This window comes from Sardina pilchardus, chromosome 2, assembly GCF_963854185.1.
Source record: "Sardina pilchardus chromosome 2, fSarPil1.1, whole genome shotgun sequence".
Classification (NCBI taxonomy): Eukaryota; Metazoa; Chordata; class Actinopteri; order Clupeiformes; family Clupeidae; genus Sardina; species Sardina pilchardus.
This window is the reverse complement of record NC_084995.1, coordinates 44,523,191-44,549,837: the sequence shown is the minus strand read 5'-3', so window position 1 is coordinate 44,549,837 and position 26,647 is coordinate 44,523,191. Positions and strand designations below refer to the sequence as shown.

The 26,647-nt window shown below is 44.4% G+C and overlaps 2 protein-coding genes across 4 annotated transcripts in view; one reads left to right on the top strand and one right to left on the bottom strand.

The window, feature by feature from the left end:
• LOC134075214 (integrin beta-1-like) overlaps nt 1-3,491 on the bottom strand; it is a 36,107-nt gene extending 32,616 nt beyond the window's left edge. For all 3 annotated transcript variants that reach the window (XM_062530748.1, XM_062530749.1, XM_062530750.1), the window contains exons 1-2: nt 3,340-3,491; nt 3,176-3,239 (exon numbers count right to left, since the gene is read on the bottom strand). In XM_062530748.1, coding sequence (XP_062386732.1) covers nt 3,176-3,239 — 64 coding nt within the window. In that variant the 5' untranslated portion in view covers nt 3,340-3,491. The remainder of the gene's footprint in view (nt 1-3,175; nt 3,240-3,339) is intronic.
• Nucleotides 3,492-6,419: 2,928 nt separating this feature from the next.
• Nucleotides 6,420-26,647, top strand: part of LOC134075216 (integrin beta-1-like) — a 21,791-nt gene continuing 1,563 nt past the window's right edge. Inside the window, exons 1-9 of the mRNA XM_062530751.1 lie at nt 6,420-6,555; nt 6,743-6,806; nt 8,814-8,896; nt 9,656-9,854; nt 15,390-15,577; nt 15,691-15,887; nt 24,806-25,050; nt 25,692-25,914; nt 26,239-26,471. Coding sequence (XP_062386735.1) covers nt 6,743-6,806; nt 8,814-8,896; nt 9,656-9,854; nt 15,390-15,577; nt 15,691-15,887; nt 24,806-25,050; nt 25,692-25,914; nt 26,239-26,471 — 1,432 coding nt within the window. The 5' untranslated portion in view covers nt 6,420-6,555. The remainder of the gene's footprint in view (nt 6,556-6,742; nt 6,807-8,813; nt 8,897-9,655; nt 9,855-15,389; nt 15,578-15,690; nt 15,888-24,805; nt 25,051-25,691; nt 25,915-26,238; nt 26,472-26,647) is intronic.

Here is a 26,647-nt window from a genome sequence, read left to right as displayed (position 1 = left end):
TCAAGGTATTAGGAATTTCTGCTTCTTTTTGAATACGAGAAGTAAAATATAGCCTTTCCATTCCATTCAAATAGCTACCGGAGTTAATGCCTTGTAAAAGTAGCAAAATGCTACTGTTTCGCCAGAGGGGGGTGCCAAACTTCCCTTTTTTTTTATTGTAAATGTTTATTCTGGTGTTACCAAAACACCTGTAACTACATGCATTTATTCTGTGAACGGGGCTTGGATGCAATATTAGAACTTTACACACTACATGTCCATATACTTTTCTATTTCCACATAGATTTTCATGATCCTACTACCTACCCCACATAGCTTTTCAGCTGCATGAAAATGACACAAAAATACAAACATGCCTTGTTTTATCCTTATTATTGTCAAATTCATTTGATTTGGAGACTTCACATTTTGGTACAACATTAACAAAGGATTATATTTCTATAGAAAAGACTCTTTGATGGCAGGTGTGTCCCAATAAAAAAGTTTTGAGACCCTCAATATCACTTTTTTTGCATGTTTTTTCAGAAACTATGGACTTCTGTACAACCAAAGAGACTGTGGCACAAACATTTAATCATTGAATCTTACTGAGAACATGCTTGTCTTCCATTCTATAAAGTTTAGTCAGGCTAGGAATTATACTTTTTAAGATATGAGTACCTTAACATGGCCTCCAAGATAAGGTCATTTAGAGAGTGTAAAAAGGCAAGGGCAAAAAGACAATGAAAACAATAGAATTGAACAAAAATATTTTACAGATTTTAGTTATGGAACCTAAACATTGTGTATACAAACTTTGAAGGAAATCCGAGTCGGTGCTGCAACCATTTTCCTGGATTTTGTCTGATTTGACACGGAATGACCCACAAGCGTCCGCCAACCAGGAGATAAACGTTTGCCAATGGATCTACTGTAGGCCAGACTCTCCGCGAAGTCAGAAGGTATCCAGGCTAAGTGGGACCATGATTGCTGTGAGCTCTTTGTTGGTTCTCTCTTACGCATGCCCCAAAAGAGCTAAACTCTCACAAGGAAACAGTGCCGCCACTCCCCCCACGCCTGCCCCAAAAGAGCTGAGCTGAGTTATGGTTATGGTTATGGCTATTCTATTTAGCAGACGCCTTTGTCCAAAGCGACATACAAATAAAAACAATACAATAATTAAATTTAACAGTGAACAATTTCAAAGTAGGGAGAATAGCAATGCAAACAAATAAACAATCAATTCAAACAATAACCCAATACAAATAAACAATGAATATATAGAAGAATAACAAATAAACAATAAGTCGTTTAATTAATCATAAAACCAATAGTATGGTAAGGCTGCATTAAGGAGAACACCAATAATGAAACAACAATGTCAATTCAATCAAAGGATCAATGAAAGAAAAACAAAACAAAAAATAGAAAAACCATAACCCATAACCCAAGGAGTGCTTAATAAACGAAATGCATATTGAATAGATATGCCTTAAGACCCCTCTTGACTTTCAAAAGGAAACACTTGTTTGATGTGATTTCATGCAGAAAAGCCTAGGGTCAATTTTTGCTGGAGTTACACTTTAAAGACATTCACATACACTGGATGTGATGGACATTCCTTTATTCTGAATACCAGTAGGCTCTCAAAACAATTCCACAGAGACATAAGGTGCCAGACCAGGGCCATATAAATGGCTTCTCAAATACACCAGTAAAACTGTAGGCCTACCATGGGATGGAATAGGCTATATAACAAACCCAATTCTGTCATATAGCTCACATTTATAAAAGAAAAAAAGAAACAAGTGAAACAGTATCCTGACACACTGTAAAGGACCACTTTGGAGTCATGTCTGCTGCTGATTTCATGAAGTAATTATGGGCGTTGGAGTCATGTCTGCTGCTGATTTAATAATTATGGGTGTTGGAGTCATGTCTGCTGCTGATTTAATAATTATGGGTGTTGGAGTCATGTCTGCTGCTGATTTAATAATTATGGGTGTTGGAGTCATGTCTGCTGCTGATTTCATGAAGTAATTATGGGCGTTGGAGTCTTGTATGCTGCTGATTTAATAATCATGGGTGTTGGAGTCATGTCTGCTGCTGATTTCATGGAATAATTATGGGTGTTGGAGTCATGTCTGCTGCTGATTTCATGGAATAATTATGGGTGTTGGAGTCATGTCTGCTGCTGATTTCATGAAGTAATTATGGGTGTTGGAGTCATGTCTGCTGCTGATTTAATAATTATGGGTGTTGGAGTCATGTCTGCTGCTGATTTAATAATTATGGGTGTTGGAGTCATGTCTGCTGCTGATTTAATAATTATGGGTGTTGGAGTCATGTCTGCTGCTGACATGCTAACATGTCTGATGCGTGCTAGAGGCGTGATCAGCTGGATCTTCTGTAGTATCAACATGATGCCACTGGCTTGGATTGGTGTACTCTCGTATAAGCTGAACAGGATTTGCCACAAAGATGTGGAATCTCCTTGCTTCGTTGTTTATATATGCTAGAGTGACTTGAGAATCTGTCCAGAAAAATTCCTCATCAATCTTCATATTTAGTTCTGACTTCAGCAGGCTGCTCAATCTAGCTGCAACCACAGCAGCTGAAAGTTCTAAACGGGGAATGCTTGTGATCTTTGATGGTGCAACCCTAGCCTTCGCCATGACAAAACTGCAGTGAACTTTGTTCCGAACATCCCTATAACTACGATAAGAACATGCACCATAGCCTACACTGCTAGCGTCTGCAAAATGGTGCAATTCTACCCCTCTGCTAATGGTGCAATGCTACCCCCCAATAAGCTACATTTCAATGCCTCAATCAAGTGATAGGCTAACTATCATTAACATCCAGACAACTTATGTCATAGTTCATATTTGTGAAAGCCAACACTGCCGCCCACACATCCATTCCTGTACAGGTCGTAGGACAGCCTAGAGGGACAGACGTGGCATGACATTTTTTACTTTTGCAGCCAACCACTGCTGTCGTGAAAGCCCGATTTGAAGGCAGTTTGCGGGGCTGGCCACAGGTCAGAAAATAAGGTTTAAGAACAAACAGGTTAATGGTCCATAAATGATTGGCCTTTTATTTTACTTTAGGTGTTTGAGTTATAATTTTAATGAGAGAGAGAGAGAGAAAGAGAGAGAGTGTAATGAAAGGCAGACGGACGTTGTGTTCTTACCGAGTTGAGCTCGACTCAGAGAAAACACTCCCAGCAGGGCCAACAGCAGGAGCTTAGGATCCATCTGAAACACACACACACACACACACACACACATTAGCTGACTTTTTCAGTAACAAGTAATCTAATTGATTAGGCTACTCTTCCCATTTTAATAACGTTACCGTTACTGCCAGAGAATGCGGCGTGTTACTTTACTTGAGGCTAAATCTCGTTTTTCATCAGCAGTTCCTAAACCTTTTTACCCGCGTAGCCTACCACCACTACCTACATTCTGACTTGGCTTGCGGCATCAGACACATAAAAACGTAACGCTACGTCACAGCGGACCTTAGACTTCACAAATAATGCATTTGGTAACAGAGCCTCTTTGCGTTTTGTTGTCTGACTTAGAGCACAGGACTTTCCCTCCGCTACTATATGCATTGCACAGTATGATTTTGCCCATAAACAGTGTCTTTAGGAAGTAAATCTCAAATGGACACTTAGGCATTCCACACACTGAGTCCCCTCTGTAGGCCAAAGCCTGTTGCAAGGAGTTCCATGTTCTCAGCGACACAGGGGAGACAAAGAAAAACAAAAAGACTGCTTGCTTGGCTGTCTTTTAAACAATTCCCTAACCAAAAGTTTAGGGTTTTGACCTTTATTAAGTGCAAAGAAAATTGAAGAAATAAAAAGTAGCCTACAGAAAGCATCTCTGTGATATCCAAGGTCCGAGTTCGAAGGAATCATTCCCACACTATTTTGTTGATGAAATAGAGCACCACATTTGATAAAGTGATTATTAAAAGCATAACAAATATCCATTTTCTCATTTACCACTTTAGAATCCAACACAATTTGTTGAGGAAGAGTGGTTGAAGAAACACCTTTAAGTGACTTAATCACTTTCCAGAATTTTGCTGGATTGCTACCACAGTCAGACAGATTGTTTATGCCAACTATTCATGATAAATTAAATGTGATTAGAACATAATGTACCTAAAAAGCCAACAAAGCGGTCAGTAGACAAGACGAAGACAAAAAGGAGAACACTTAGCTCATCATAAAACAAGAAAGAGCCTGTGCTCATCCAGCCCGCTGTGATGAGTATAACAAGGATGTGGCACTAGAGACAAAAGTCCATTTCAGTGTCACTAGTCCTGAAGAAGAGAGGATTTTATTTTCAAGTAGGCCTAATAACCCTTCCTTCTCATTCAGTCCAGTAAGCCAATCTGAGGTTCTCTATGGATTGTGTAATTTCAAGTGTATGAAAAGTTCTCTGGGTGCAGATCAGTTAGACCCACATCTCTTAAAGATTGCAGCCCCTGTCATTGCTGAACCTTTGACTCACATCTGGGTCATTCCATCTCAGTTCAACCAGAGCGCACGCACACAAAAAATCATGCAACATATTCTACCTTGTCTGTTATTTGCTGGATAAACAAATAGTGTGTGTGTGCGACAGAGGAAAAGTGCTTTAGTGTTGCTTTAAAACTCATCACTGTAAACTATACGAAAATGTAGGATGGTCTTCCCTCTGATAGTAGGGAAAGGCACTGCCTCCTTTTTGTTTATAAGGCATTACTGGGAAAGTTACCTCATTACCTAACTTCTCTTCTGAATATGAAATCAATCTGCCACAATACACGTTCACAGGGATTTGTATCTCTTCAAACTCCTCAAATTAAGTCAGAATTTGGTAAATTAGCTTTTACATTTTTTTGCATCTATAAATGGAACAAATTGCAAGAATTATTCAAATGATAGGTTTGTGTCATTAGACCAATTCAGAGGTATGATTGATGATATGGCTGTTGTAAAACGTTCTTGCTTTGACTAATATTTAGACCTTTTATATTATTATTTTTTTTATTTTTATTATTATGTATACATCCTCTTTTCTCTCTATTTTTATTATGATGATTATTATTATTATTTTATTTTCTTAATTATTTATGAAAATAAAATAATAATTTATGTATTTAAGTATTATTTTTATTTGCTTTTTGTATCTTTTTTATTGTTCTTGTTTTATTATTTTGATTATTGTTGTTATATGTTTTGTAACTCAGGGCATTGCTGTAAAAGAGCTTGATGCTCAGTCAATTTTCCCTGAATAAAAAATGGTTGATGATGATGATGATACACATTCTATATAAGCAAAGTCACTTTATATTCTTTAAGTAAAACAATCCTATGCTTTTAAGAAAACAGACTTTAAGACAGAGTTTAAGCAACATTTTAAGTGTGAGAGGCTTTATACTGGTTATCTTATCATGGCCACATTTTTATTTGTTCTATAGCAAGCAGGATTAAGCAGTTATATGACTATGAATTCTTTTTTGTAACTTAATTTTTTAATATTTGCAAATTGCAAGTAAGACAAACAAACATCAGCTCATATGGGACAGTTCACATAGATTATATCAGGCACTGAGGTAACAGCTCAGTCAAAACACAGATCATCCTGGCCATAAGGAATGTGAAAATTGAAAAACAAAAAATGCACAGGTCAAGCAGATAAAAAAAAACACAATAGCTTTAGTTAGACAAAGCAATCAAAAAAACATCAGTAAATCAAATAAATTAGCCTACATGAACACCCAGCCACAATCTCACAATCAGGCCACTAATTACAAGTCAAGTGGACCAAAAAGTAGTCCCAAATCCCCAGTGTCCCAGGCTCTTTGCCCCTTATCCTGGCCAACATGACCTCATCTGATGCTGTCTCACTCATGAGGAGTTTCCACTCCTGCGTTGTAGGGGTTATAGGTGATTTGTGTCTTAATATAATTCGGGCAGCAGAGGCCAACCCAACCGTCAGAAATTAATATGCACTTTTTGTCAGGGTTGGAGTTTCTGTTCTACCTCCCAAGAGGCATGGTCTTTCTTGGAGATATCGGCAAGGTTACTCCTGCCCACATCCCCAAGAAATCCAGTATGTTATGCCAAAATGGCTTTCCCATAGAGCATGACGACAGTAGGAGTTCTTACATTTTAATATGGCATTTTCCACATTTTCGCATATTAAGCTCTAATTTAAATGGATAGATTAAGTTAAAGGATAGGCTAGATAGATAGATAGATAGATACTTTATTGATCCCCAGGCTGATCGATATTTATGATTTAGATATACCTGCTTTCTCATTAGTGGGACCTAAAAGTATTAAGGCACTCAGGGTAGCTACCCCTATCGATGCAGCATAGCAGAGGGGCCATAGCCCTACACTGACCTCTGCGCTGTAGACTACAGAAGCAAAGTCCACGTTTACGTGTTGATTTTTCTTCTCTGTTGGTTTTGGAGGGGTGACTTAAGAGTTCATGACAGCGGTCTCCAAACGCCGGTCTAACTTGGCTCCTGCTGATCTCATCTGCTCTCATATGCTCTGGCTTTGAGGTACGGCGCCACAGTTATGCCATACAGAAAATGTGTTTACATTTCAGTTCATCTAGATCCATAGATAAGAACTGATTGATGAATCTGATTAAAGATCAGATCAGCTTGATAACTCTGTCAAGCTTCTTAGTAATGTGTGTGTGTGTGTGTGTGTGTGTGTGTGTGTGTGTGTGTGTGTGTATTTCAGATGGATTCTAAGCTCCTGCTGTTGGCTCTGCTGGGAGTGTTTTCTGCGAGTCAAGCTCGAAACGGTAAGGACACGTCCATCTGCCTTTTAAGACACAACCCAAACACCTAAAGTAAAATAAAAGGCCTATAATTTATAGACCATTACTGTGTTTTTAAACGTTATTTTCTGATGAAATTCTGTTTGAATTATAAATAGGGCATTGTTTAAGGAATTGACTCTTTGTCAGGGCGAATGCGTTAACGTTAAAGAAACACAACAACCTGTACAGGAATGGCTGTGTTGGCAGCAGTAACGTTAATGTTAATGTTAAGGAAACACAAAACCGAAGTGTTTACTGTGCCATTAATGCGTTTTGGTAATGAAGGGGTAATGTTAAGCGGCACTACAAGTCAAAGGAGTAGCCAAGTCCTCTGTCACTTTTGCACAGAGCAAGAGAGAGTTATGACAGCATCTTTGCGTGTAGCCTGGACGTTGACTCGTTACAAGAGACCTTCTACCCAGGCTCTTTTCCAAAGAATGTGTATAGTTATCAAAGGCATCAACGTGTAGCTTATTGTTTGTCAGGATAATGTTTCACTGGTTTCTTTTCTTTTTTGACAGAAGTTGGGTTTTTTATATATTCCATCCCATGATACAGTTTTACTGGTTTATTTGACAAATAATCGATATGGCCCCGCTCGATCAGCACCTTATATCTCTATGGAATTGTTTTGAGAGCCTATTGATACATCTCAGAATAAAGTAATGTCCACCACATCCAGTGTCTGTGAATATTTGTAAAGTGTAACTCAAGCGGAAATTGACCCCAGGTTTTTCTGTGTGAAATCACATCAAACAGTGTTTCCTTGTGAAGGTGAGCTCTTTTGGGGCAGGTGTGGGGGGAGTGGCGGCACTGTTTCCTTGTGAAAGTTTAGCTCTTTTGGGGCAGGCGTAAGAGAGAACCAACAATGAGCTCACCACTTAACCTGACTACCTTCTGACTTGGCAGAGAGTCTGGCCTACAGTACAGTAGATCCATTGACAAACGTGTATCTCCTTGTTGGAGGATGCTTGTCTGACACTAGTGATTTCAAATGTTTGGTAATGACATACAGTATGTTAACCACGGGGGACACAACCATAACGACAGGCAAGAACATCAAAAGGAAAGATAGGCAATCGCAACTGAAACTTAATCATTCTCAGGAACGCCTTCTGTTCGCTAGTTGATCAGGCGTCCTGAAGCCGGAGTAAACAAGGGCGGATCAAACTATTCCAGACGGAGTAATGTAAGCCAAGTACTAGCCAAACTATTCCAGACTAATGTAGGCCAAGTACTAGCCAAAGTATTCCAGACGGAGTACTGTAGGCCCAGTACTAGCCAAACTATTCCAGACGGAGTACTGTAGGCCAAGTACTAGCCAAACTATTCCAGACTAATGTAGGCCAAGTACTAGCCAAAAGCACAACAGACGGAGTACTACAGTATATGCCAAGTACTAGCCAAACTATTCCAGACGGAGTACTGTAGGCCAAGTACTAGCCAAACTATTCCAGACGGAGTACTGTAGGCCAAGTACTAGCCAAACTATTCCAGACTAATGTAGGCCAAGTACTAGCCAAACTATTCCAGACGGAGTACTGTAGGCCAAGTACTAGCCAAACTATTCCAGACTAATGTAGGCCAAGTACTAGCCAAACTATTCCAGACGGAGTAGGCCAAGTACTAGCCAAACTATTCTAGACGGAGTAGGCCAAGTACTAGCCAAAAACACAACAACTTATAAGGCTAACGGTGCAGTCACGTTTCGTCACATTTCCATAAACGCGAACTGATTGGTTTGTCAGTGTTCGAAAATCTGCATACACTGAATTTCATTGGCTGGCGCTTGCGCGATCCGTCAAAAGTTGAACATTTCTCAACTTTTTAGCGGAGGCAACGTATCCCAGGCAACGCATCGGACCCACAATTCAGTGCGGCATCAAATGAAGTCCAGCCAATGCAAAGTGAATGGGAAAACAACGGACGAACGTTGGCGGACGCAAGCGTGTGACTGCACCGTAATGAATTCATCTCCTCTCTCTCCAGAGAATGAGTGCACCAAAGCCAATGCTAAGTCCTGTGGAGAATGTATCCAGGCTGGAGAGAAGTGCGCCTGGTGTACAGACCTTGTAAGTTCTGCTCTCTCTCTCTCGCTCGCTCACTCTCTCTCTCTCACACACACACACACACACACACACACACACACACACACCTCTGTTGTTGAGACATTGGCCCAATCCCAATGTCAGCCCTAAAGACTAAGGACTAAGGACTAAGGACTCACAGACTTAATTGATCTCAGGTGCTAAGTGAGTGAGTGTGTGAGGCCACATGGGCTCAGATAGGTATTTGGGATTGGGACAGCACTTCACGAGATCACATGTACCTTGGCGATGTTTACTAACAAAGATGTTGCTAACATTTGCACCATGCACGTGTGTCGTGCTGTTGATTACCTTTGTCATTTCTGGATCTTCCTGTGATCTCCGCGGTAAACGTCACAACACTTTGAACTGTGGGTAATTCTTAAGTCTGCACCGATGCAGACTCACGGAAAAGGCTCGGTAAGTGTGTACTCAAACCCTCACGCCCGTTGTAATTCGACATTGGGACAGCCCTAAGACCTTACGAATTTCGCGAGAACGAGCACCAAAGTCTGTGAGTACGTGAGCCTGGACATTGGGATTGGGCCAGTGTTATGTGTACCAGAGTGCACTAATGTGAAAGCTATAATGTGCAGATGTTGAAGCAAGGAAATAATGCTCCCACACTAATCTTTTCTGTGCGGTCCACACAAACACTCATATTGATTTACACACACACACACACACACACACACACTCACACTCACACTCACACTCCCCTCTGTTGTATCTGCTCTACTGTAGTTCTACTCAATACGAAACCGTTGTGATGAGGTGACCTCTTTCGGGAGGTGTGATAACATCGAGAACCCCCGAGGATCTCTGCAGATCACAGAGAACAAGAATGTGACCAACCGCAAGGACAAGGACAAGGCAGAGAAACTGAAACCTGACGATATCACCCAGATCCAGCCGCAGAAACTCAGCCTCAATCTGAGATCAGGTGACGACAACCTCTACCATCTACTTAGGGTCTGGTAGCCACGCCCTCTACCATCTACTTAGGGTCTTGTAGCCACGCCCCTACCATCTACTTAGGGTCTGGTAGCCACGCCCTCTACCATGTACTTAGGGTCTGGTAGCCACGCCCTCTACCATCTACTTAGGGTCTTGTAGCCACGCCCCTACCATCTACTTAAAGGGTCACTGCACCCTAAAATAGGTTTTTTGAGCTGTTGATTGATTGAAAATATTCATAAGTGGTGAACTGTACTATTACCAGGGTTAATATTGACAAAAATCGTGTTTCTCGACAAAAGTAACATTTCGTCTGATTTTGTATTGGAGATATTGCTCTCTCGCGCATACTACAGTTTGAAAACATGCCATGGCATGTTGGTCCAAAGTACTCTTGGAATGCTGACGTTGTCCTGCACTTCTAGTCCGACACTACCGTCACCGGGTCGTTACAAATTAGGACTGAAACGCCCCAACACCTGCTGCCCTGATTAGCCTACCTGTGTGTAACGGTGCGGTAGCCCGTTACCAGTTTTACACCACAATATTGTTACGAACAAACACACAGACACCGAATCTCACACAGGCCGTTTATTTGTTTGATATCATCTGAACGTGAGCATGCAGCTGGCAGTCACGGAAGCAACAGCATCTGCAACACAAACACAAAACACCAGCGTCAATAAACTTTCTGAAGCTTCAGAGTTGCCAACTGAATATTTAGGACTACGGACAAGAAACTTATAAACTATTGGCAAACAATAAACTAAAACTTAGCTAGCACGGAGAGCAGTGCTTACCGTTTGCGTGGAGATGTGGACTTCCTGATTCGCGGTCATCAAAGGACCCGACCGTAACTCTCAAGGGACAATTGTAGTTTTGCGGGGTGAACGTCAGCCGCGGGAACGTTTGATTGTTGTGTGGGAAGAGGGGTGTTTGTGTAGTTTGTACGGGAATGTCATTTTATTGTGATTGTGAAGATGGTGGTGTAAATGTCTGTCAACTAGACAATGTATTATTAAGACCTAGAGTGTTGATGTATATTTTTGTACTAGTTCTGAACTGTTTAAGAATAATTGATTACATAGTATGGATTTGGTTCTGGCCAGGGTCTAGAAAACCTGGGGGGAACCTGATAGCAGAGAGACGTGGTTGAGGTGAGCTAGAGAGAACACCTGCTATAACCAGAGAGAAGATTCACATTAAGGGAAAGTGATAGATTATTGAATTCATTTTTGCCTTTGAAAGTTTAGTTTAATAATTGGTTGATTTAGTTTGTTTTGGAGTTTTTTTCCTTTTCTTTTTTTTATGGCTTTTTCTCTGAAACGAACATCTCCCTGCTTGGACGGGAAATAAAAACAGCTTTTGAACATCATGCATCGCCTCGCTGCTCTGCTTTTCCAGGCCGCAAGGCCAGCCCGGCAACACTGTGATAAGCCATGTCTGCAGCACTCGAAATCACCATGGTTGATTGGTTGCAGCAGTGCTGCACTCTCTCTCCAAATTTCAGAACGTCTCGCCCATTTTGAAAGCCGTTTTCAGAAATGTGAAGTGGGTGGAGTTATGGGGTGAAGTGACTCTTTAAGGTCTGGTAGCCACACCCTTTACCATCTACTTAGGGTCTGGTAGCCACGCCCTCTACCATCTACTTAGGGTCTGGTAGCCACGCCTCCAACTAGCTACCTGGGGTCAGGTAGCCACGCCCCTTTTCAGAATCAGAATCAGCTTTATTGACCAATTTGACTCCAGTTAACCTTTGCTCTCGAAGTACAACACTCAAACAATTAAAACATAAAAGAACTAGAAAAGCACTGTGAGTGCAGACCTCCGCCAAGCGAAAACATAACCGCCTCCTGGATCCAGACGGTGATACAGATCACTCCCAAAAATGAATTGATTCTTCCTTGGGTCATTTCAGACCTTCCGTGAAATTTGTATCGAAATCCATCCATAACTTTTTGGCTGCGTTCAGACTGCAGACGAATCTGATTCAAATCTGAATGGGCTAAAAATCGGATTTTGGCTGGCAGTCTGAACGCAGCCTTTGAGTTATCTTGCAAACAGACAAACAATCAAACAGACCCAGATGAAAACATAACCTCCTTGCGGACGCAAATTTAACCGCAAGCAGCAATGGCGGGCCCAAGCATGTGCAGTCCGCGACCCGTAACATTTCGGAATCTGACAAAACACTGTGGTGCATTTGTCAAATGCAAATATCTGATGTGTGTGCTATTTGTTTTTGCATGATCTATTTCGACCTCTGACCGTCACCACGGTTTTACAGCAAATGATGCCATCCTGAGGGGTATTTCACAAAAGCAGAATTAAGGCATCGAAGATAAGCAATATCGTTGTCTGGTCATCCCTGCTCAACTCTTTCACTAACGCCAATCCAGGATGAATAGGAGCGACTATGTCAAGCCAGGTGTAAGTAATTCAGGATACGTGCGCATTCTCGTTTCTCCCCCAAAGAACTCACGGTTGGAATAAAAAAGACGCGGAAAATAGCATCATTCACACAAAGTGAACAACAACTGATTTTGATAGTTGCACATAGTTTGACTCTATACCTTTGTTTTGCCTTAAAACTGAATTAGTTGAAAACACCTTTGAAAAATTGCCCCTCCACTTCCAATCTACTACAACAGTATAGGCTATTCATAAAACGTCTATCAACAAAAGAAGCAAACACTGAGTATGTTATTAATTATAAGGCTACCATAATTAAAATGATAACCATATGGTATTGGGCAGTCAGTCTGCATGGAGCAAACAGTATACAGTCATGGCTGAAATTGTTGGCACCCATGCAAAAGTTGACTAAAAAGAGGAATATAAAATCATCATCTTTTGGAAATTGATTTTAATGGCTTAAGTAATAAAATGAGGAAAAATCCAACTTTTAAGCACACCAATTTTCTTTGTGAATGAATAATGTATCATCAATAAATAAATGTTCTTCCCAAAATACTGGGGTCAAAACTATTGGCACCCCTATGTAACCCTTTTTTAACACATAGGGGCAGGCAGTTTTTTTTTTATTTTTATTTTTAAAGGCCACTTATTTCATGGATTCGGGATACTATGCATCCTGATAAAGTTCCTTTGACCTTTGGAACTAAAATAGCCCCACATCATCACACACCCTTCACCATACCTAGAGATTGGCATGGTGTACCCCACATCATCACACACCCTTCACCATACCTAGAGATTAATTAGGGTTATCCAGGAGACGCACAGAGAATCTAATGAAGTAATGGTCCGATACATGTAAAAGATTAACCAAAACATTGTCTGTAGTTACGTAACGGAATCAAGATCCTTTCCAGCCTTGTGAGTAGGAGGACTGTGCACTCGTGTGATATTAAATGAGGAGAGTAAGGACATGAAGTCAACTGAAGATGAGTTATTCAAAGGATTAATGGTGGGCAATAGAGTGTGGATCGGGCCGTTTTTTTCTGTCCGCGACCGACCCAAGCCCAACAGCGCAGTGATCGAATCCGACCCCAACCCGACAGGCATTAAGATATTTGTGTTAATGGAATGCCTTCAGCCTCAAGTGAAAGTCTACGCTAGTTCAAACCAGGCTATTTCTGTTAAGCGCCACCTTCTTTAGCGAGGTTGATGGAATACCCCCCCCCCCCCCTTGTCCGCCTTCAAACTGATAACAAAACAGAGTAACCACATGACGGTGTCATTGTATGAATGAAATAACACGGGGAGGTTCTGTTTGTAGACATTGAGTATCTTCCAGTGTTGGGTGACTGGCAGCAAAGCTTGTAAATGTATTACATAAAATCATCACAAAACAACAAACAAACAAACAACATAACACTGAAGTTCAACCTGTATGGTTTCTAATGAAAGTAAAATAAATCAGCATTTAAAGGGGACTTGCCCTGGGGGATATTCCATCAACCACGCTGAAGAAGGCAGCGCTCAACAGAAATAGCCTGCCTTGAACTATCGTAGACTTTCACTTAGCCTGGTACTACCAAACCTTTCATAATGAACAGAGAGTCTAATTAGCCTGGTACTACCAAACATTTCATAATGAACAGAGAGTCTAATTAGCCTGGTACTACCAAACATTTCATAATGAACAGAGAGTCTAATTAGCCTGGTACTACCAGTCTGGCCACTTTCCATGGTCAAGCGTTAGCTTCCTTCAGCGAGGTACTCTGTTGAAGTTTAAAGGCGTATTCACACCTGCCTTGTTTAGTTCGATTAAAACGAACTCAAGTTCGTTTCTTGCTTGGTTCGGACCTTGGTTTGACTGGTGTGAATACAATCACACGAACTCTGGTGCGGACCAAACAAGCGGACCGAGACCCAGCTGAGGAGGTGGTCTCGGAGCGGTTCCTATCGAACCCTGGTGCGGTTCGTTTATGGTGTGAAAGCAGCCCGACCTCGATCCGACCCAGTTGCAGAAATCTACCGTTTTTGGATTTGACGAGCTCCCGTAGTTTTCACGCATTATGGGATATGTAGGATAGCTCAGTGACACACAACAGCTGTACGCTGTAGGCTTACGTTTTATTTTGGCAATGATTTTGCCATACCTGTTCCGCATTCCGTAGGCCTGCTGTTAGTGTAGCATGTTGGACACATAAGAGCTCTCCTTCTCAGCTGTTTTGCTGCACGTCTTCGTCATTGCAAAATTACGAGCATATGATATTGTTAATTGTTAAACTCATGCAGTTGCATCAAACGGTCTTGACGCTCGAGCACTTCTGCAAAGCTGTAACTGTATAAACTATATTGCTAGGATAATAACGAGTACAGTGCACAAAGTTTTCATAGTATTTACGTGGGCCAACTTTGACTTTGGCTTCCTTATTCTTTACCCCGCCTACACATTTACCGGCCAATGGTTGAACGACCTTAGCACATGTGTATTTGTTTATAAATTCTGGTCCGGTTGCAATTAATCACAGTGTGAAAGCGAACTGCACCAAGAAAAAAAAAGAAAAAAAAATTGGTCCGGACCAAAGCAAGTGAACTAACGGACCTTCCTGGTGTGAATACGCCCTAAAACTATTGGATCTGCCCAGAGCCACTCTGGATCTGCCATAACCAATTGTAAACGTTTGGTTGTGACGTACAGTATGTCATGCTCAAACTAGCATACAACCTCAACGTCATTGTTCTCAGTTACTCCCTATGTCGCTGATTGGACCTGCAAATTGTGGTCGGAGAAAACATGTGAATATACCGCAGACCCAGACGATGTACTGAAGGAAAACACGTGAATATAGCGCAGACCCAGACAATGTACTGAAGGGAAACATGTGAATATAGCGCAGACCCAGACAATGTACTGAAGGGAAATGAAAATTGAGCGGAAGTACACCTACCAAATGTGCTGTGTGTAGCTGAAAGTATATGCCAACAACAAGTCGCAGTGAAATACGGGGGCGCTATGGAGTTCCTGGGCCACACCAAGCCTTTATCCCTGTGTACTACAGTACACACACTCATATGTAATACTTCCCCATTGGTTGTTTGGTTTCAGGAGAGGCTCAGAAGTTCTGGCTGAAGTTCAGACACGCTGTGGACTCCCCTCTGCTGTCTGAGGTGATCCTGGAGAACAGTAAGCTTCCTGAGGGCGTGTCCATCGCCTACGTCTCCCACTGCAAGAATGGAGTGGACTATACTGGGGAGGACGGACGCAAGTGCTCCAACATCTCCATCGGAGACGAGGTGGGATGCACTCTCTCGCTCTTACATTCACACACACACATACACACACACACACACACACACACACACACACACACACACACACGTGTCTCTGATCGTCTCTGTCCCTGCAGGTGACGTTTGATGTGGCCATCACGTCTAAGGGTTGCCCGTCCAACAAGACGGAGACGGTGAGGATCAAGATGCAGGGCTTGACTGAGGAGGTGGAGGTGCAGCTCAACTTCATCTGCGAGTGTGACTGCCACAATAAGGGCGTCAAAAACAGCCCAGCGTGCGAAGGAAGTGGCACCTATGAATGTGGGATTTGCCGGTAGGCACACACACACACACACACACACACACACACACACACACACACACACACACACACACACACACACACACACACACACACACACACTTGTTCCTGGGCTCTCTTATGTGTCTATACACAGGGATGGACAAAAATACATGAAAATGCATTTTGAAATAAATACCAAATACCCTAATTTTGAATATCGAAATAAATATCAAAATAATGCTACTGTTTCTGCACTACAATGGCACTGTTACCACACTGCCCATACCGGGAGAGTGTTACCCACATAAAAGTCAAAGTAACAAGCTCACACAACTGTGGATGAAGCCCGTTTATATACCTTAACACACACACATACACACTAAATATCCATGTTTATATACCTTAACACACACATATATACTAAATATCCATGTGTATCATTACCTCCATCAAGGAGGGTATGTTCTCATTGGGGTTATGGATGGATTTGGATGACATTTTCAGGGAAGGTCTGAAATGACCCAAGGAAGAAACGATTGCATTTTGGGAGTGGTCCGTCTGGATCCAGGAGGCGTTTATGTCTTTCACTTGGCGGTGTAATGGCAGGGTATGGCCACGTGAATAGTTTAGGTTCAAATGTATGACAACCAAGGAAGAGGCAGGCTAATAATAAAAGTTAGCTGCTTGCATCCTGATCGTTGTGTCCTTACATATATGGTTAGAGGAACAATACATGGTGTCATAAGCTCATAACTCATGACAGTCTAGAGGCACAGATAACGTGTTTTTTGGCGTGGAGAGTGAAAACAGGTGACCTGTAGAGCAAGAGAAAGCGCGAGTCGGCGAAAGCTAACAAGCCAGCGACTAGCATAAAGCACGCAGTGTTCACCATCACACCACCGGGACCGTTCAACTTTGAACTAAGCTTGTGTCCCACATGGATAAAACCATTTGAACGCTTCAGAATGGCATATTATAGCCTATTATTATAGCCTACTATTCATATTACAACTACACCTCTTTAATTCAGCTTCAGAATGGCGTATTATAGCCTACTATTCATATTACAACTACACCTCTTTAATTCAGCTTCAGAATGGCGTATTATAGCCTATTATTATAGCCTACTATTCATATTACAACTACACCTCTTTAATTCAGCTTCAGAATGGCGTATTATAGCCTACTATTCATATTACAACTACACCTCTTTAATTCAGCTGTCTGAACGCTTCAGAATGGCGTATTATAGCCTACTATTCATATTACAACTACACCTCTTTAATTCAGCTGTCTGGTTAAAGCCTCAAAATAATATTGTAACCAAGTAGCTTAGTTGGCTAGCTTATCATAGTCTACTGGTTGGACTGTTCAGTTTCCTTATAGTGACCAAGAAATTCGGGACAGTCACAGTGACGAAATACAAGCAGTTGTCCCGAATCTCTAATCCTAGTCCTGAAAAATTGGCCCTATAGTTATATCTGTTACATTTAAAACTATTAAAGGAGTCATAGAACGCATTTTTTGACCATTACAAATTGATCTTTGAGCCTAAATAATGTCATATGTAAATTTGTGGGGCTGAAAACGCCTCAGGAGCACTGCTAGATCGCCTAATACAAGGTCATAAATAAGCCTTGCAATGAAACAGTTTGTTTTTCCCGCCCACTCAGCAAGTTCATGAATATTCAAATGAGATGCGCGCTGATTGGTCTATTGGCCGACATGTCCTGAAAGTTGATTGGCTCAATCCACCGGTCTGAAGCTAGAGCAAAGTGAAACTACGTTTACTGCTGGTAAATAAAGCCAAAGTCTTTGATAAAGCTATCAACAATGGATTTAAATAAGGAATACAGCGTACATGTATAAACCGAGTCAGAAGAAGGTTCTGACGAAGATGAAGTGCAGCAGATTTCCCAACAGAATGAATGTGTTAGATTGGTAAGTTTTATCAGTACATTTCTTAGTATAGTAACTCTCCAAAGTTAGCTGTAATAACGCTAGCATTACAACGTCTCTGCCATAGACCACATATCTAGATATTAGCATCGTAAGAGCAGTTTAACAAGAATTATTAATCGAAGGTATGCAAATGAGAGGGGGTGTATCTAAAGGGGGATGGGCGCCTATTACGTGTTATCTGAGCTCTGTTCAGATTGGAGCATTTCAACACGGCTGTTTCTATTTCCCAATTTGCATACGAAAGCAGGCGTGGGACGCGGTAAAGTCTGTGGTGTTGTCCTTTAGACACTGCTCGCAGCCTAAATTCAACAGGAACAAGGTGAATGTGGTTTTGAATTCTAGGACTCCTTTAATTCAAGGCTTCTCATTGCCTGTATGTTTAGGGGGGAAGTGTGTGTAGCATAGCCTACTTGCGCAAATTGATAATAATTTCTCATTCATTGTTGACGTAGAGCAGAGGTGTCCAAACTACGGCCCGCCACACACTTTAATGCGGCCCGCCAAGCATGTATAGTTTATTATAGATATGGCCCGCCACACTTATCATTGGCTGTTCGCTATTTCTTTCCAGCAACGACGTTGTGGCTAACATTACTGCAAACTGCTTTACACTGATCTTAGAGAACATCCCACCGGTCAATTTCCAAGACCCAATGTGGCCCTTGAGCCAAAAAGTTTGGACACCCCTGACGTAGAGGCTGAGGCAGCTCCGTGCCCTGATGGACATGCCGCTAAAAAGCACAAACGTGCATAAATTGCAGCCGTGAGGACAGGGAGCTGCCACGATAAGTGATTGGTCGTATAAAATGAAAGATGCTGATGTCTGGGTTACATAAACAACAACACATTTGTTACGTTTTCTTGATGACCTATAGGCCTAAATAAAAAATAATGTTGGCATTATGTAGGCCTAGCTTAGGCTAGTCTTATTAGCGTTACAACAAGTGTTATGGAAAGATCTGACTACATCAAAGCGCTAGGAGTAGGCTTGCTTACCAAAAAAGTGCGGAGAGGGGCTGCCGCTTTACCTCTACTTTTCGGTAAAGTTGCACGCACTATGGAAATCTTTCATGGAGACAGACACGGTGAGCACGCAGGGGAGGGCCTGTGCCTGTGTGTGTGAGTAAGAGACCAAGGGAGAGCAGGGGAAGGAAAAGCAGCTTTACGAATACGATGCGTGTTTTGAATTGCGTGATTTTTTTTTAATGAATAACAAAACGCACATGTGGCGGCCTGTGTTGAATCTGTGGTGCACTGCCACAAATTAGTCTAGCCTATGTGTGGGAAACATTGTACAGGCGGCGCATGTTATTGCAACATTGCTCTGGAAATGACCCCACATTAATTGAAACATCAACTTTATTGTAGGCTACTCGAGGCCAGAAAATAAATAGTGACATAATCGATTATGGCACGTTGCCGCATCGATGTGTCAGGTATTGTAAGAAGTTTGGACCCAGATGCAGAAATAAGTTCAAGGGTTTTTAATTCAGAGAAAATCACAAAGTAGTCCAACAGAGAGCGTCCCGTCAAACGGCGAAAAACTGAACAAAATTGCAGGCCCTGGGCCACAAAAACGGAGCAAGGAAAAGATGACAAACCAGAGCGCAGTCCAAGGAAAAATCCAAAAGGCAGAGTAAATCCAAACAGGCCGAGTCAGAGTAAATCCAGACAGGCAGAGTCAGTAAATCCAGACAGGCAGAGTCACACACGAACTTGAAAGAACAATCTGACAAACTGGGGTTGACAGAGCACAGAATAAGTAGGCCTAATCATTAGGACTTAACACAAAACAGACAGGCTTAATGATAAGCAAACAATGCGCAGGTGATTACAAAATGGCCGACAGTTGGGGGCGGAGTCACCACCCCAAAACAAACAGAAGCACATGGGCACAAACACAAAATGTCCAGCAGGTGTCCATGAAGATGCAGGGATACTGACACTACCCCCCCCTCAACGAACGCCTCCCGGCGTCAAAGCCGGATGGCGAGGGTGTTGTTGGCGAAAATCCCTAATGAGCGTCTTATCCACAATGTGGCGGGTGGGAACCCACATCCGCTCCTCCGGCCCATAACCCCTCCAGTCAACCAAAAACTGGAGACCACGCCCACGTCGACGAACATCCATCAGCTTCTCGACAGTGTAGACCGGACCCCCATCAACGAGCCGGGGGGGAGGGCGGGGCACAGCCGGGGGAGACAGAGGGCAGTGACGGACAGGTTTGACCCGGGACACATGGAAGGTGGGGTGGACCCGGCGAAGTGAGAGGGGCAGGCGCAACCGGACTGCAGATCGGCCAAAGACCCGTTCGATGACATAGGGACCAATGAAGCGGGGAGCCAGCTTGCGCGAGTCCACTCGGAGAGGCAGGTCCCTGGTAGAGAGCCAAACCCTCTGACCCGTCCTGTAGTGGGGGGCCTCGACCCGTCGGCGGTCTGCCAACCGCTTGACCTGGGCACCCGAACGCAACAGAGAGGCTCGAGCACGTTTCCACGTCGCCTTGCACCGCCGGACAAAGGCTTGGACAGATGGAACCGAGGCCTCAAGTTCCTGGGAAGAAAAGAGAGGTGGTTGGTAACCAAGGCAACATTGAAAAGGGGAGAGACCCGTAGATGCAACAGGGAGGGAATTGTGGGCATACTCAGCCCATGCCAAATGCCGACTCCAGGATGTGGGATCCTGGGACGCCAGGCATCTAAGAACCCTTTCAAGGTCCTGATTGGCCCGCTCTGTCTGGCCGTTGGTCTGAGGATGGAATCCAGACGAGAGGCTGGCGGTGGCTCCAATAAGCCTACAGAACTCCTTCCAAAATGAGGATACAAATTGAGGACCCCGGTCAGACACCATGTCAAAAGGCATTCCATGGATCCTAAAGACATGGTTAACCATGAGAGAAGCCGTCTCCTTGGCAGAAGGGAGTTTAGTCAGAGGAACAAAATGCACACACTTGGAGAACCGATCAATAACAGTCAGGACAACAGAGTTACCATCAGAAGGCGGGAGGCCAGTCACAAAATCCAAGGCTATATGGGACCATGGTCGGCTGGGCACTGGGAGCGGCTGGAGGAGTCCGAAAGGTGGTTGGTTCGAGCTCTTGTTTTGGGCGCAAATCTGACAGGCAGCGATGAAAGCCTGGACATCTGCAACCATTCGGGGCCACCAAAATTGCTGACGGAGAAACGCCATAGTCCTCCTAACTCCGGCATGGCAAGTCAGTCGGGAGCAGTGACCCCACTCCAAAACCTGAGGACGGACAGAACTGGGGACAAACAGGCGGTTAGGGGGGCAAGTAGCCGGGCAAGCCTCCTGTTGCTGGGCATTGCGAACCACAGATACAATATCCCAAGAAACTGCACCCACTAAACAGTGAGGAGGCAGAATGGTGTTAGGAGCAGGAGCGGCATCAGGAGCACTAAACTGTCGAGAAAGAGAGTCAGGTTTAACATTCTTGGAACCAGGACGGAAAGACAGAGTAAAATTGAACCGACTAAAAAAAAGAGACCACCTGGCCTGGCGGGCATTGAGTCGTTTGGCAGACTTCAAATACTCCAGGTTCCTATGGTCAGTCCACACAAGAAAAGGAACCTCAGAGCCCTCTAGCCAATGACGCCACTCCTCCAGAGCAAGCTTTACGGCCAGAAGTTCCCGGTCCCCCACATCGTAGTTCCTCTCAGCAGGCGTTAATTTGTGGGAGAAAAAGGCGCATGGGTGCAACTTCTTGTCCTCCTTGGATCTCTGGGACAGGACAGCTCCAGCCCCTACCTCAGATGCATCCACTTCCACAACAAACTGACACGAAGGATCTGGCATGACCAGAATGGGAGAAGAGGTGAAACGCCTTTTCAGTTGTTGGAATGCCCTCTCCGCCACTTCAGACCAGGAAAACCTGACAGAGGAGGATGTCAGAGCGGTTAGAGGGGAGGCAAGAGAACTATAGTTACGAATGAATTTCCGATAAAAATTAGCAAAACCCAGAAACTTCTGCAGATCCTTGCGGGACTGAGGGGTAGGCCAATCAACGACTGCCTTAACCTTAGAGGAGTCCATCTCAACACCACCTTCAGAAACGACAAAGCCCAGAAAGGACGTGGAGTGTTGATGGAACTCACATTTCTCTGCCTTTACATAAAGTTGGTTCTCTAGCAACCGCTGAAGAACCAACCGGACATGATGGACATGGTCACGAAGAGACCTAGAGAAAATTAAAATATCGTCCAAATAAACAAAGACAAATTTGTTTACCATATCCCGCAGTACATCATTGACTAGTGTCTGGAAAACAGCTGGGGCGTTGGTTAATCCAAAAGGCATTACGAGGTACTCGTAGTGCCCTGTGGGTGTGTTAAATGCCGTCTTCCACTCATCTCCCTCCCTGATTCGCACTAAATGATAGGCATTGCGAAGATCCAATTTAGAAAACACTGTGGCACCCTGTAACAGTTCAAAGGCAGAAGACATCAAGGGAAGAGGATATCTGTTCTTAACCGTGATATCATTGAGGCCCCGGTAATCAATACAAGGTCGTAATGAACCATCCTTTTTGCCCACAAAGAAAAACCCTGCCCCTGCTGGAGAGGACGAGGGACGGATAATACCTGCTGCCAAAGAGTCCTCAATATACTTATTCATGGCCATATTCTCAGGGGGCGCCAGAGAGTACAGACGACCTCGAGGCGGAGAAGCTCCAGGCAGCAGCTCAATAGAACAGTCATACGGTCGATGTGGTGGTAGAGAAGTTGCTCTGGACTTGCTGAAAACGGGTCTCAGGTCTTGGTATTCCTCCGGAACTCTTGACAGATCTGGAAACTCCTCAGGTAGCTCAGAAAAAACAGGAAAGCGGTTAAGGGCAGACCTCAGACACTGGGAATGACAGAATGGGCTCCAGCCCAAAATAGAATTATTCTCCCAATTAATGTGCGGGTTGTGTTTGACTAACCAAGGGTGACCAAGGACGATGGGAATCAGTGGTGAATCAATAACGTAAAGTGAGATCTCCTCAGTGTGGTTACCAGAGAGCATCAAACTCACCGGGGAAGAGATGTGGGTTACCTCGGCGAAACAGGTCCCGTTTAGTGCGGAGGCAGTCAATGGAACTTGCAGGGTGGTTACCGGAACTCCCCATCTGGTGGCCAGTGATACATCAATGAAGCTCTCCTCAGCCCCAGAATCAATGAGGACCGAAGTGGTGTGACGCTGGCTCCTCCACATCACAGTAGCTTGCAGAACAGTGCGAAGGGATGGGGAGATCTTCGAGGGAATTGCGCTCACCAGTACTCCCCGCTTCACTGGTGAGCGTTGTCTTTTAGAGGACAGGTTGAAACAAAATGGCCACGCTGACCACAGTACAGACAGGCACGAGATTCCAACCGTCGCTGTCTCTCAGCTGGTGAAAGACTAGTCCGGTCTAACTGCATTGGCTCAGGCGGAGCCGGAGTGGACGCCCTTGATCCCACCTCGAGGGCCTGAAGAGGAAAACTGGACCCTCGACGAAGCGGAGAACTACTGGTTGTCTTTAGCCGGTGAAGCTGATCTAGCCGAGTGTCCACACGGATAGCCACATCCACCAAGCCATCAAAAGTAGAGGGTAAATCGCGGGGAATGAGCTCATTCTTAATCCCTTCAGAAAGACCATTGAAGAATGTGTCGTACAGGGCTTCAAGGTTCCAACCAGTAGAGGACGCCAGAGTCCGGAATTCAATTGCAAAGTCAGACACTGACCTGCGCCCCTGACGGAGGTTAAGGACCTCACGAGCAGCCTCCCTTCCCTGTTTAGAGCGATCGAAAACCTTCTTCATCTCACCAGTGAATTGCGTGAAGTCATCCTGGATCGCCACCTGGTTGCTCCAGATGGATGTTCCCCACTCACGAGCTCTTCCAGACAACTGGGTGATGACGTAGGCAACCTTAGAACGATCGGAGGGAAAAGTCAATGGCTGTAATCCAAAAATCAGCTCACACTGAGCTAGGAATGACTGACAGGACCCTGGATCTCCTGAGTAGGTCTCAGGCGGAGGCAGGCGAGGTTCTCGGGCTGGAGCAGCTGGAGGAGGTGGTACTGAGGAGGCTAACTGGAGCTGTTGCACCTTAGCGGCAAGGTCGGTCACACTTGCTGTAGCTGCCTCCAATGTCCGGGAAACAAACTCAAGTTGTGCCTGGTGTTTCCCCAGTGTTGCTCCATGCCGTTCAAGAATCTTATTTATTTCCGCTGGGTCCATTGTCTGGTCAGATTGTAATGTCAGGTATTGTAAGAAGTTTGGACCCAGATGCAGAAATAAGTTCAAGGGTTTTTAATTCAGAGAAAATCACAAAGTAGTCCAACAGAGAGCGTCCCGTCAAACGGCGAAAAACTGAACAAAATTGCAGGCCCTGGGCCACAAAAACGGAGCAAGGAAAAGATGGCAAACCAGAGCGCAGTCCAAGGAAAAATCCAAAAGGCAGAGTAAATCCAAACAGGCCGAGTCAGAGTAAATCCAGACAGGCAGAGTCAGAGTAAATCCAGACAGGCAGAGTCAGTAAATCCAGACAGGCAGAGTCACACACGAACTTGAAAGAACAATCTGACAAACTGGGGTTGACAGAGCACAGAATAAGTAGGCCTAATCATTAGGACTTAACACAAAACAGACAGGCTTAATGATAAGCAAACAATGCGCAGGTGATTACAAAATGGCCGACAGTTGGGGGCGGAGTCACCACCCCAAAACAAACAGAAGCACATGGGCACAAACACAAAATGTCCAGCAGGTGTCCATGAAGATGCAGGGATACTGACACGATGCTGAATCGTGCATGCCCCGCATTGCGATGCATCGCCGAATCGATTATTGTCGACACCCCTAATAAATACTGTCCATCCCTTATTGGACACATTTTTACTGGGTTCACTCATTATGTTGTCCATATTTATTGATGAGACCAGATGATTTCAGAACATTACAACTGACAGAAGTGTGTGTGTGTGTGTGTGTGTGTGTCCGTCTCAGCTGTAATGAGGGGTACCTTGGTGAGGAGTGTGATTGTAGCGTGGCGGACATGTTTAGCGAGGACATGATGGCCAGGTGCAGCTGGGACGGAAGGGACGGCAGGGTCGTCTGCAGCAACAACGGCGACTGTGTGTGCGGCACGTGCGAGTGCAAGAAGAGGGAGAACCCTGAGGAGCGCTACAGCGGCAGATACTGCGAGTGTGACAACTTCAACTGTGACCGCGCCAACAACAAGCTCTGCGGAGGTGAGTGTGTGTGAGTGTGTGCGTCTAACTTCAACTGTGACCGCGCCAACAACAAGCTCTGCGGAGGTGAGTGTGTGTGAGTGTGTGCGTCTAACTTCAACTGTGACCGCGCCAACAACAAGCTCTGCGGAGGTGAGTGTGTGTGAGTGTGTGCGTCTAACTTCAACTGTGACCGCTCCAACAACAAGCTCTGCGGAGGTGAGTGTGTGTGAGTGTGTGCGTCTAACTTCAACTGTGACCGCTCCAACAACAAGCTCTGCGGAGGTGAGTGTGTGTGAGTGTGTGCGTCTAACTTCAACTGTGACCGCTCCAACAACAAGCTCTGCGGAGGTGAGTGTGTGTGAGTGTGTGCGTCTAACTTCAACTGTGACCGCGCCAACAACAAGCTCTGCGGAGGTGAGTGTGTGTGAGTGTGTGGACACAAGTGCGTCTAACTGCGCCTGTGAACGCTCAGACAACAAGCTCTGGAGGCTAGCATGTATATGTACTCGTGTGTAGGTGTGTGTTTGTAGGTGTGAAAATGATTCATTACCATCATATACTATATGTGTGTGTGTGTGTGTGTGTGTGTGTGTGTGTGTGTGTGTGTGTGTGTGTGTGTGTGTGTGTGTGTGTGTGTGTAACTCTACTTCTGTGTGCAGGCCACGGGCGCTGTGAATGCCGCCAGTGCATCTGTGATATTAACTACACGGGCAGCGCTTGCGACTGCTCTATGGACACCTCCACCTGTCTGGCCAAGAACAAGCAGATCTGTAACGGCCGCGGCACCTGTGAGTGTGGAGTGTGTAGGTGCACTGACCCCAAGTTCCAAGGACCCACCTGTGAAGCGTGTCCCACCTGTCCGGGCGTGTGTACAGAGCACAAGTGAGTGTCTCTCTCTCTCCCTCTTTCTCTCTCACATACCCATCATATGTGGGACTGCACAGACACATTCTCCATCTCACACACACACTCTCTCTCATGCATACACAGAAGCACATTCAATGCATCGTTTCCTTCTGCTTTACCATGTAGACATCCTCTCCTGGTGCTGATGTCTGGATAATTCCCCCTCACTGTCTTACTCTCTTATCTGAAACCAAAGCAGTCATGCACAACAGTGTCAACAGTAAATGCGCTTTACTTTACTGTGTGTTCAACAGTAAAACTATATTGTGTGTGTGTGTGTGTGTGTGTGTGTGTGTGTAGAGAGTGTGTGCAGTGCCGTGCCTTCGGTACAGGTGAGAAGAAGGAGACGTGTGAGCGTGACTGCATGTATTTCCACCTGGAGATGGTGAAGAGCCGTGCTGATCTCCCACAGCCTGTGTCTGCGCCTCTCATCTCCCACTGCAAAGAGCGCGATGCCAACGACTGCTGGTTCTACTTCACCTACGCCATCAAGGACGACTACACCAAGGCCGTCCACGTGGTGGAGACGGCAGGTACTGAGTGTCCTCACACACATACATGCATTCACTCAGAAACACACACATGCACAGTGCACACTCATATACTGTACATGCATTCACTCAGAAACACACACATGCACAGTGCACACACACATACATGCATTCACTCAAACACACACACACACACACACACACATGCACAGTGCACA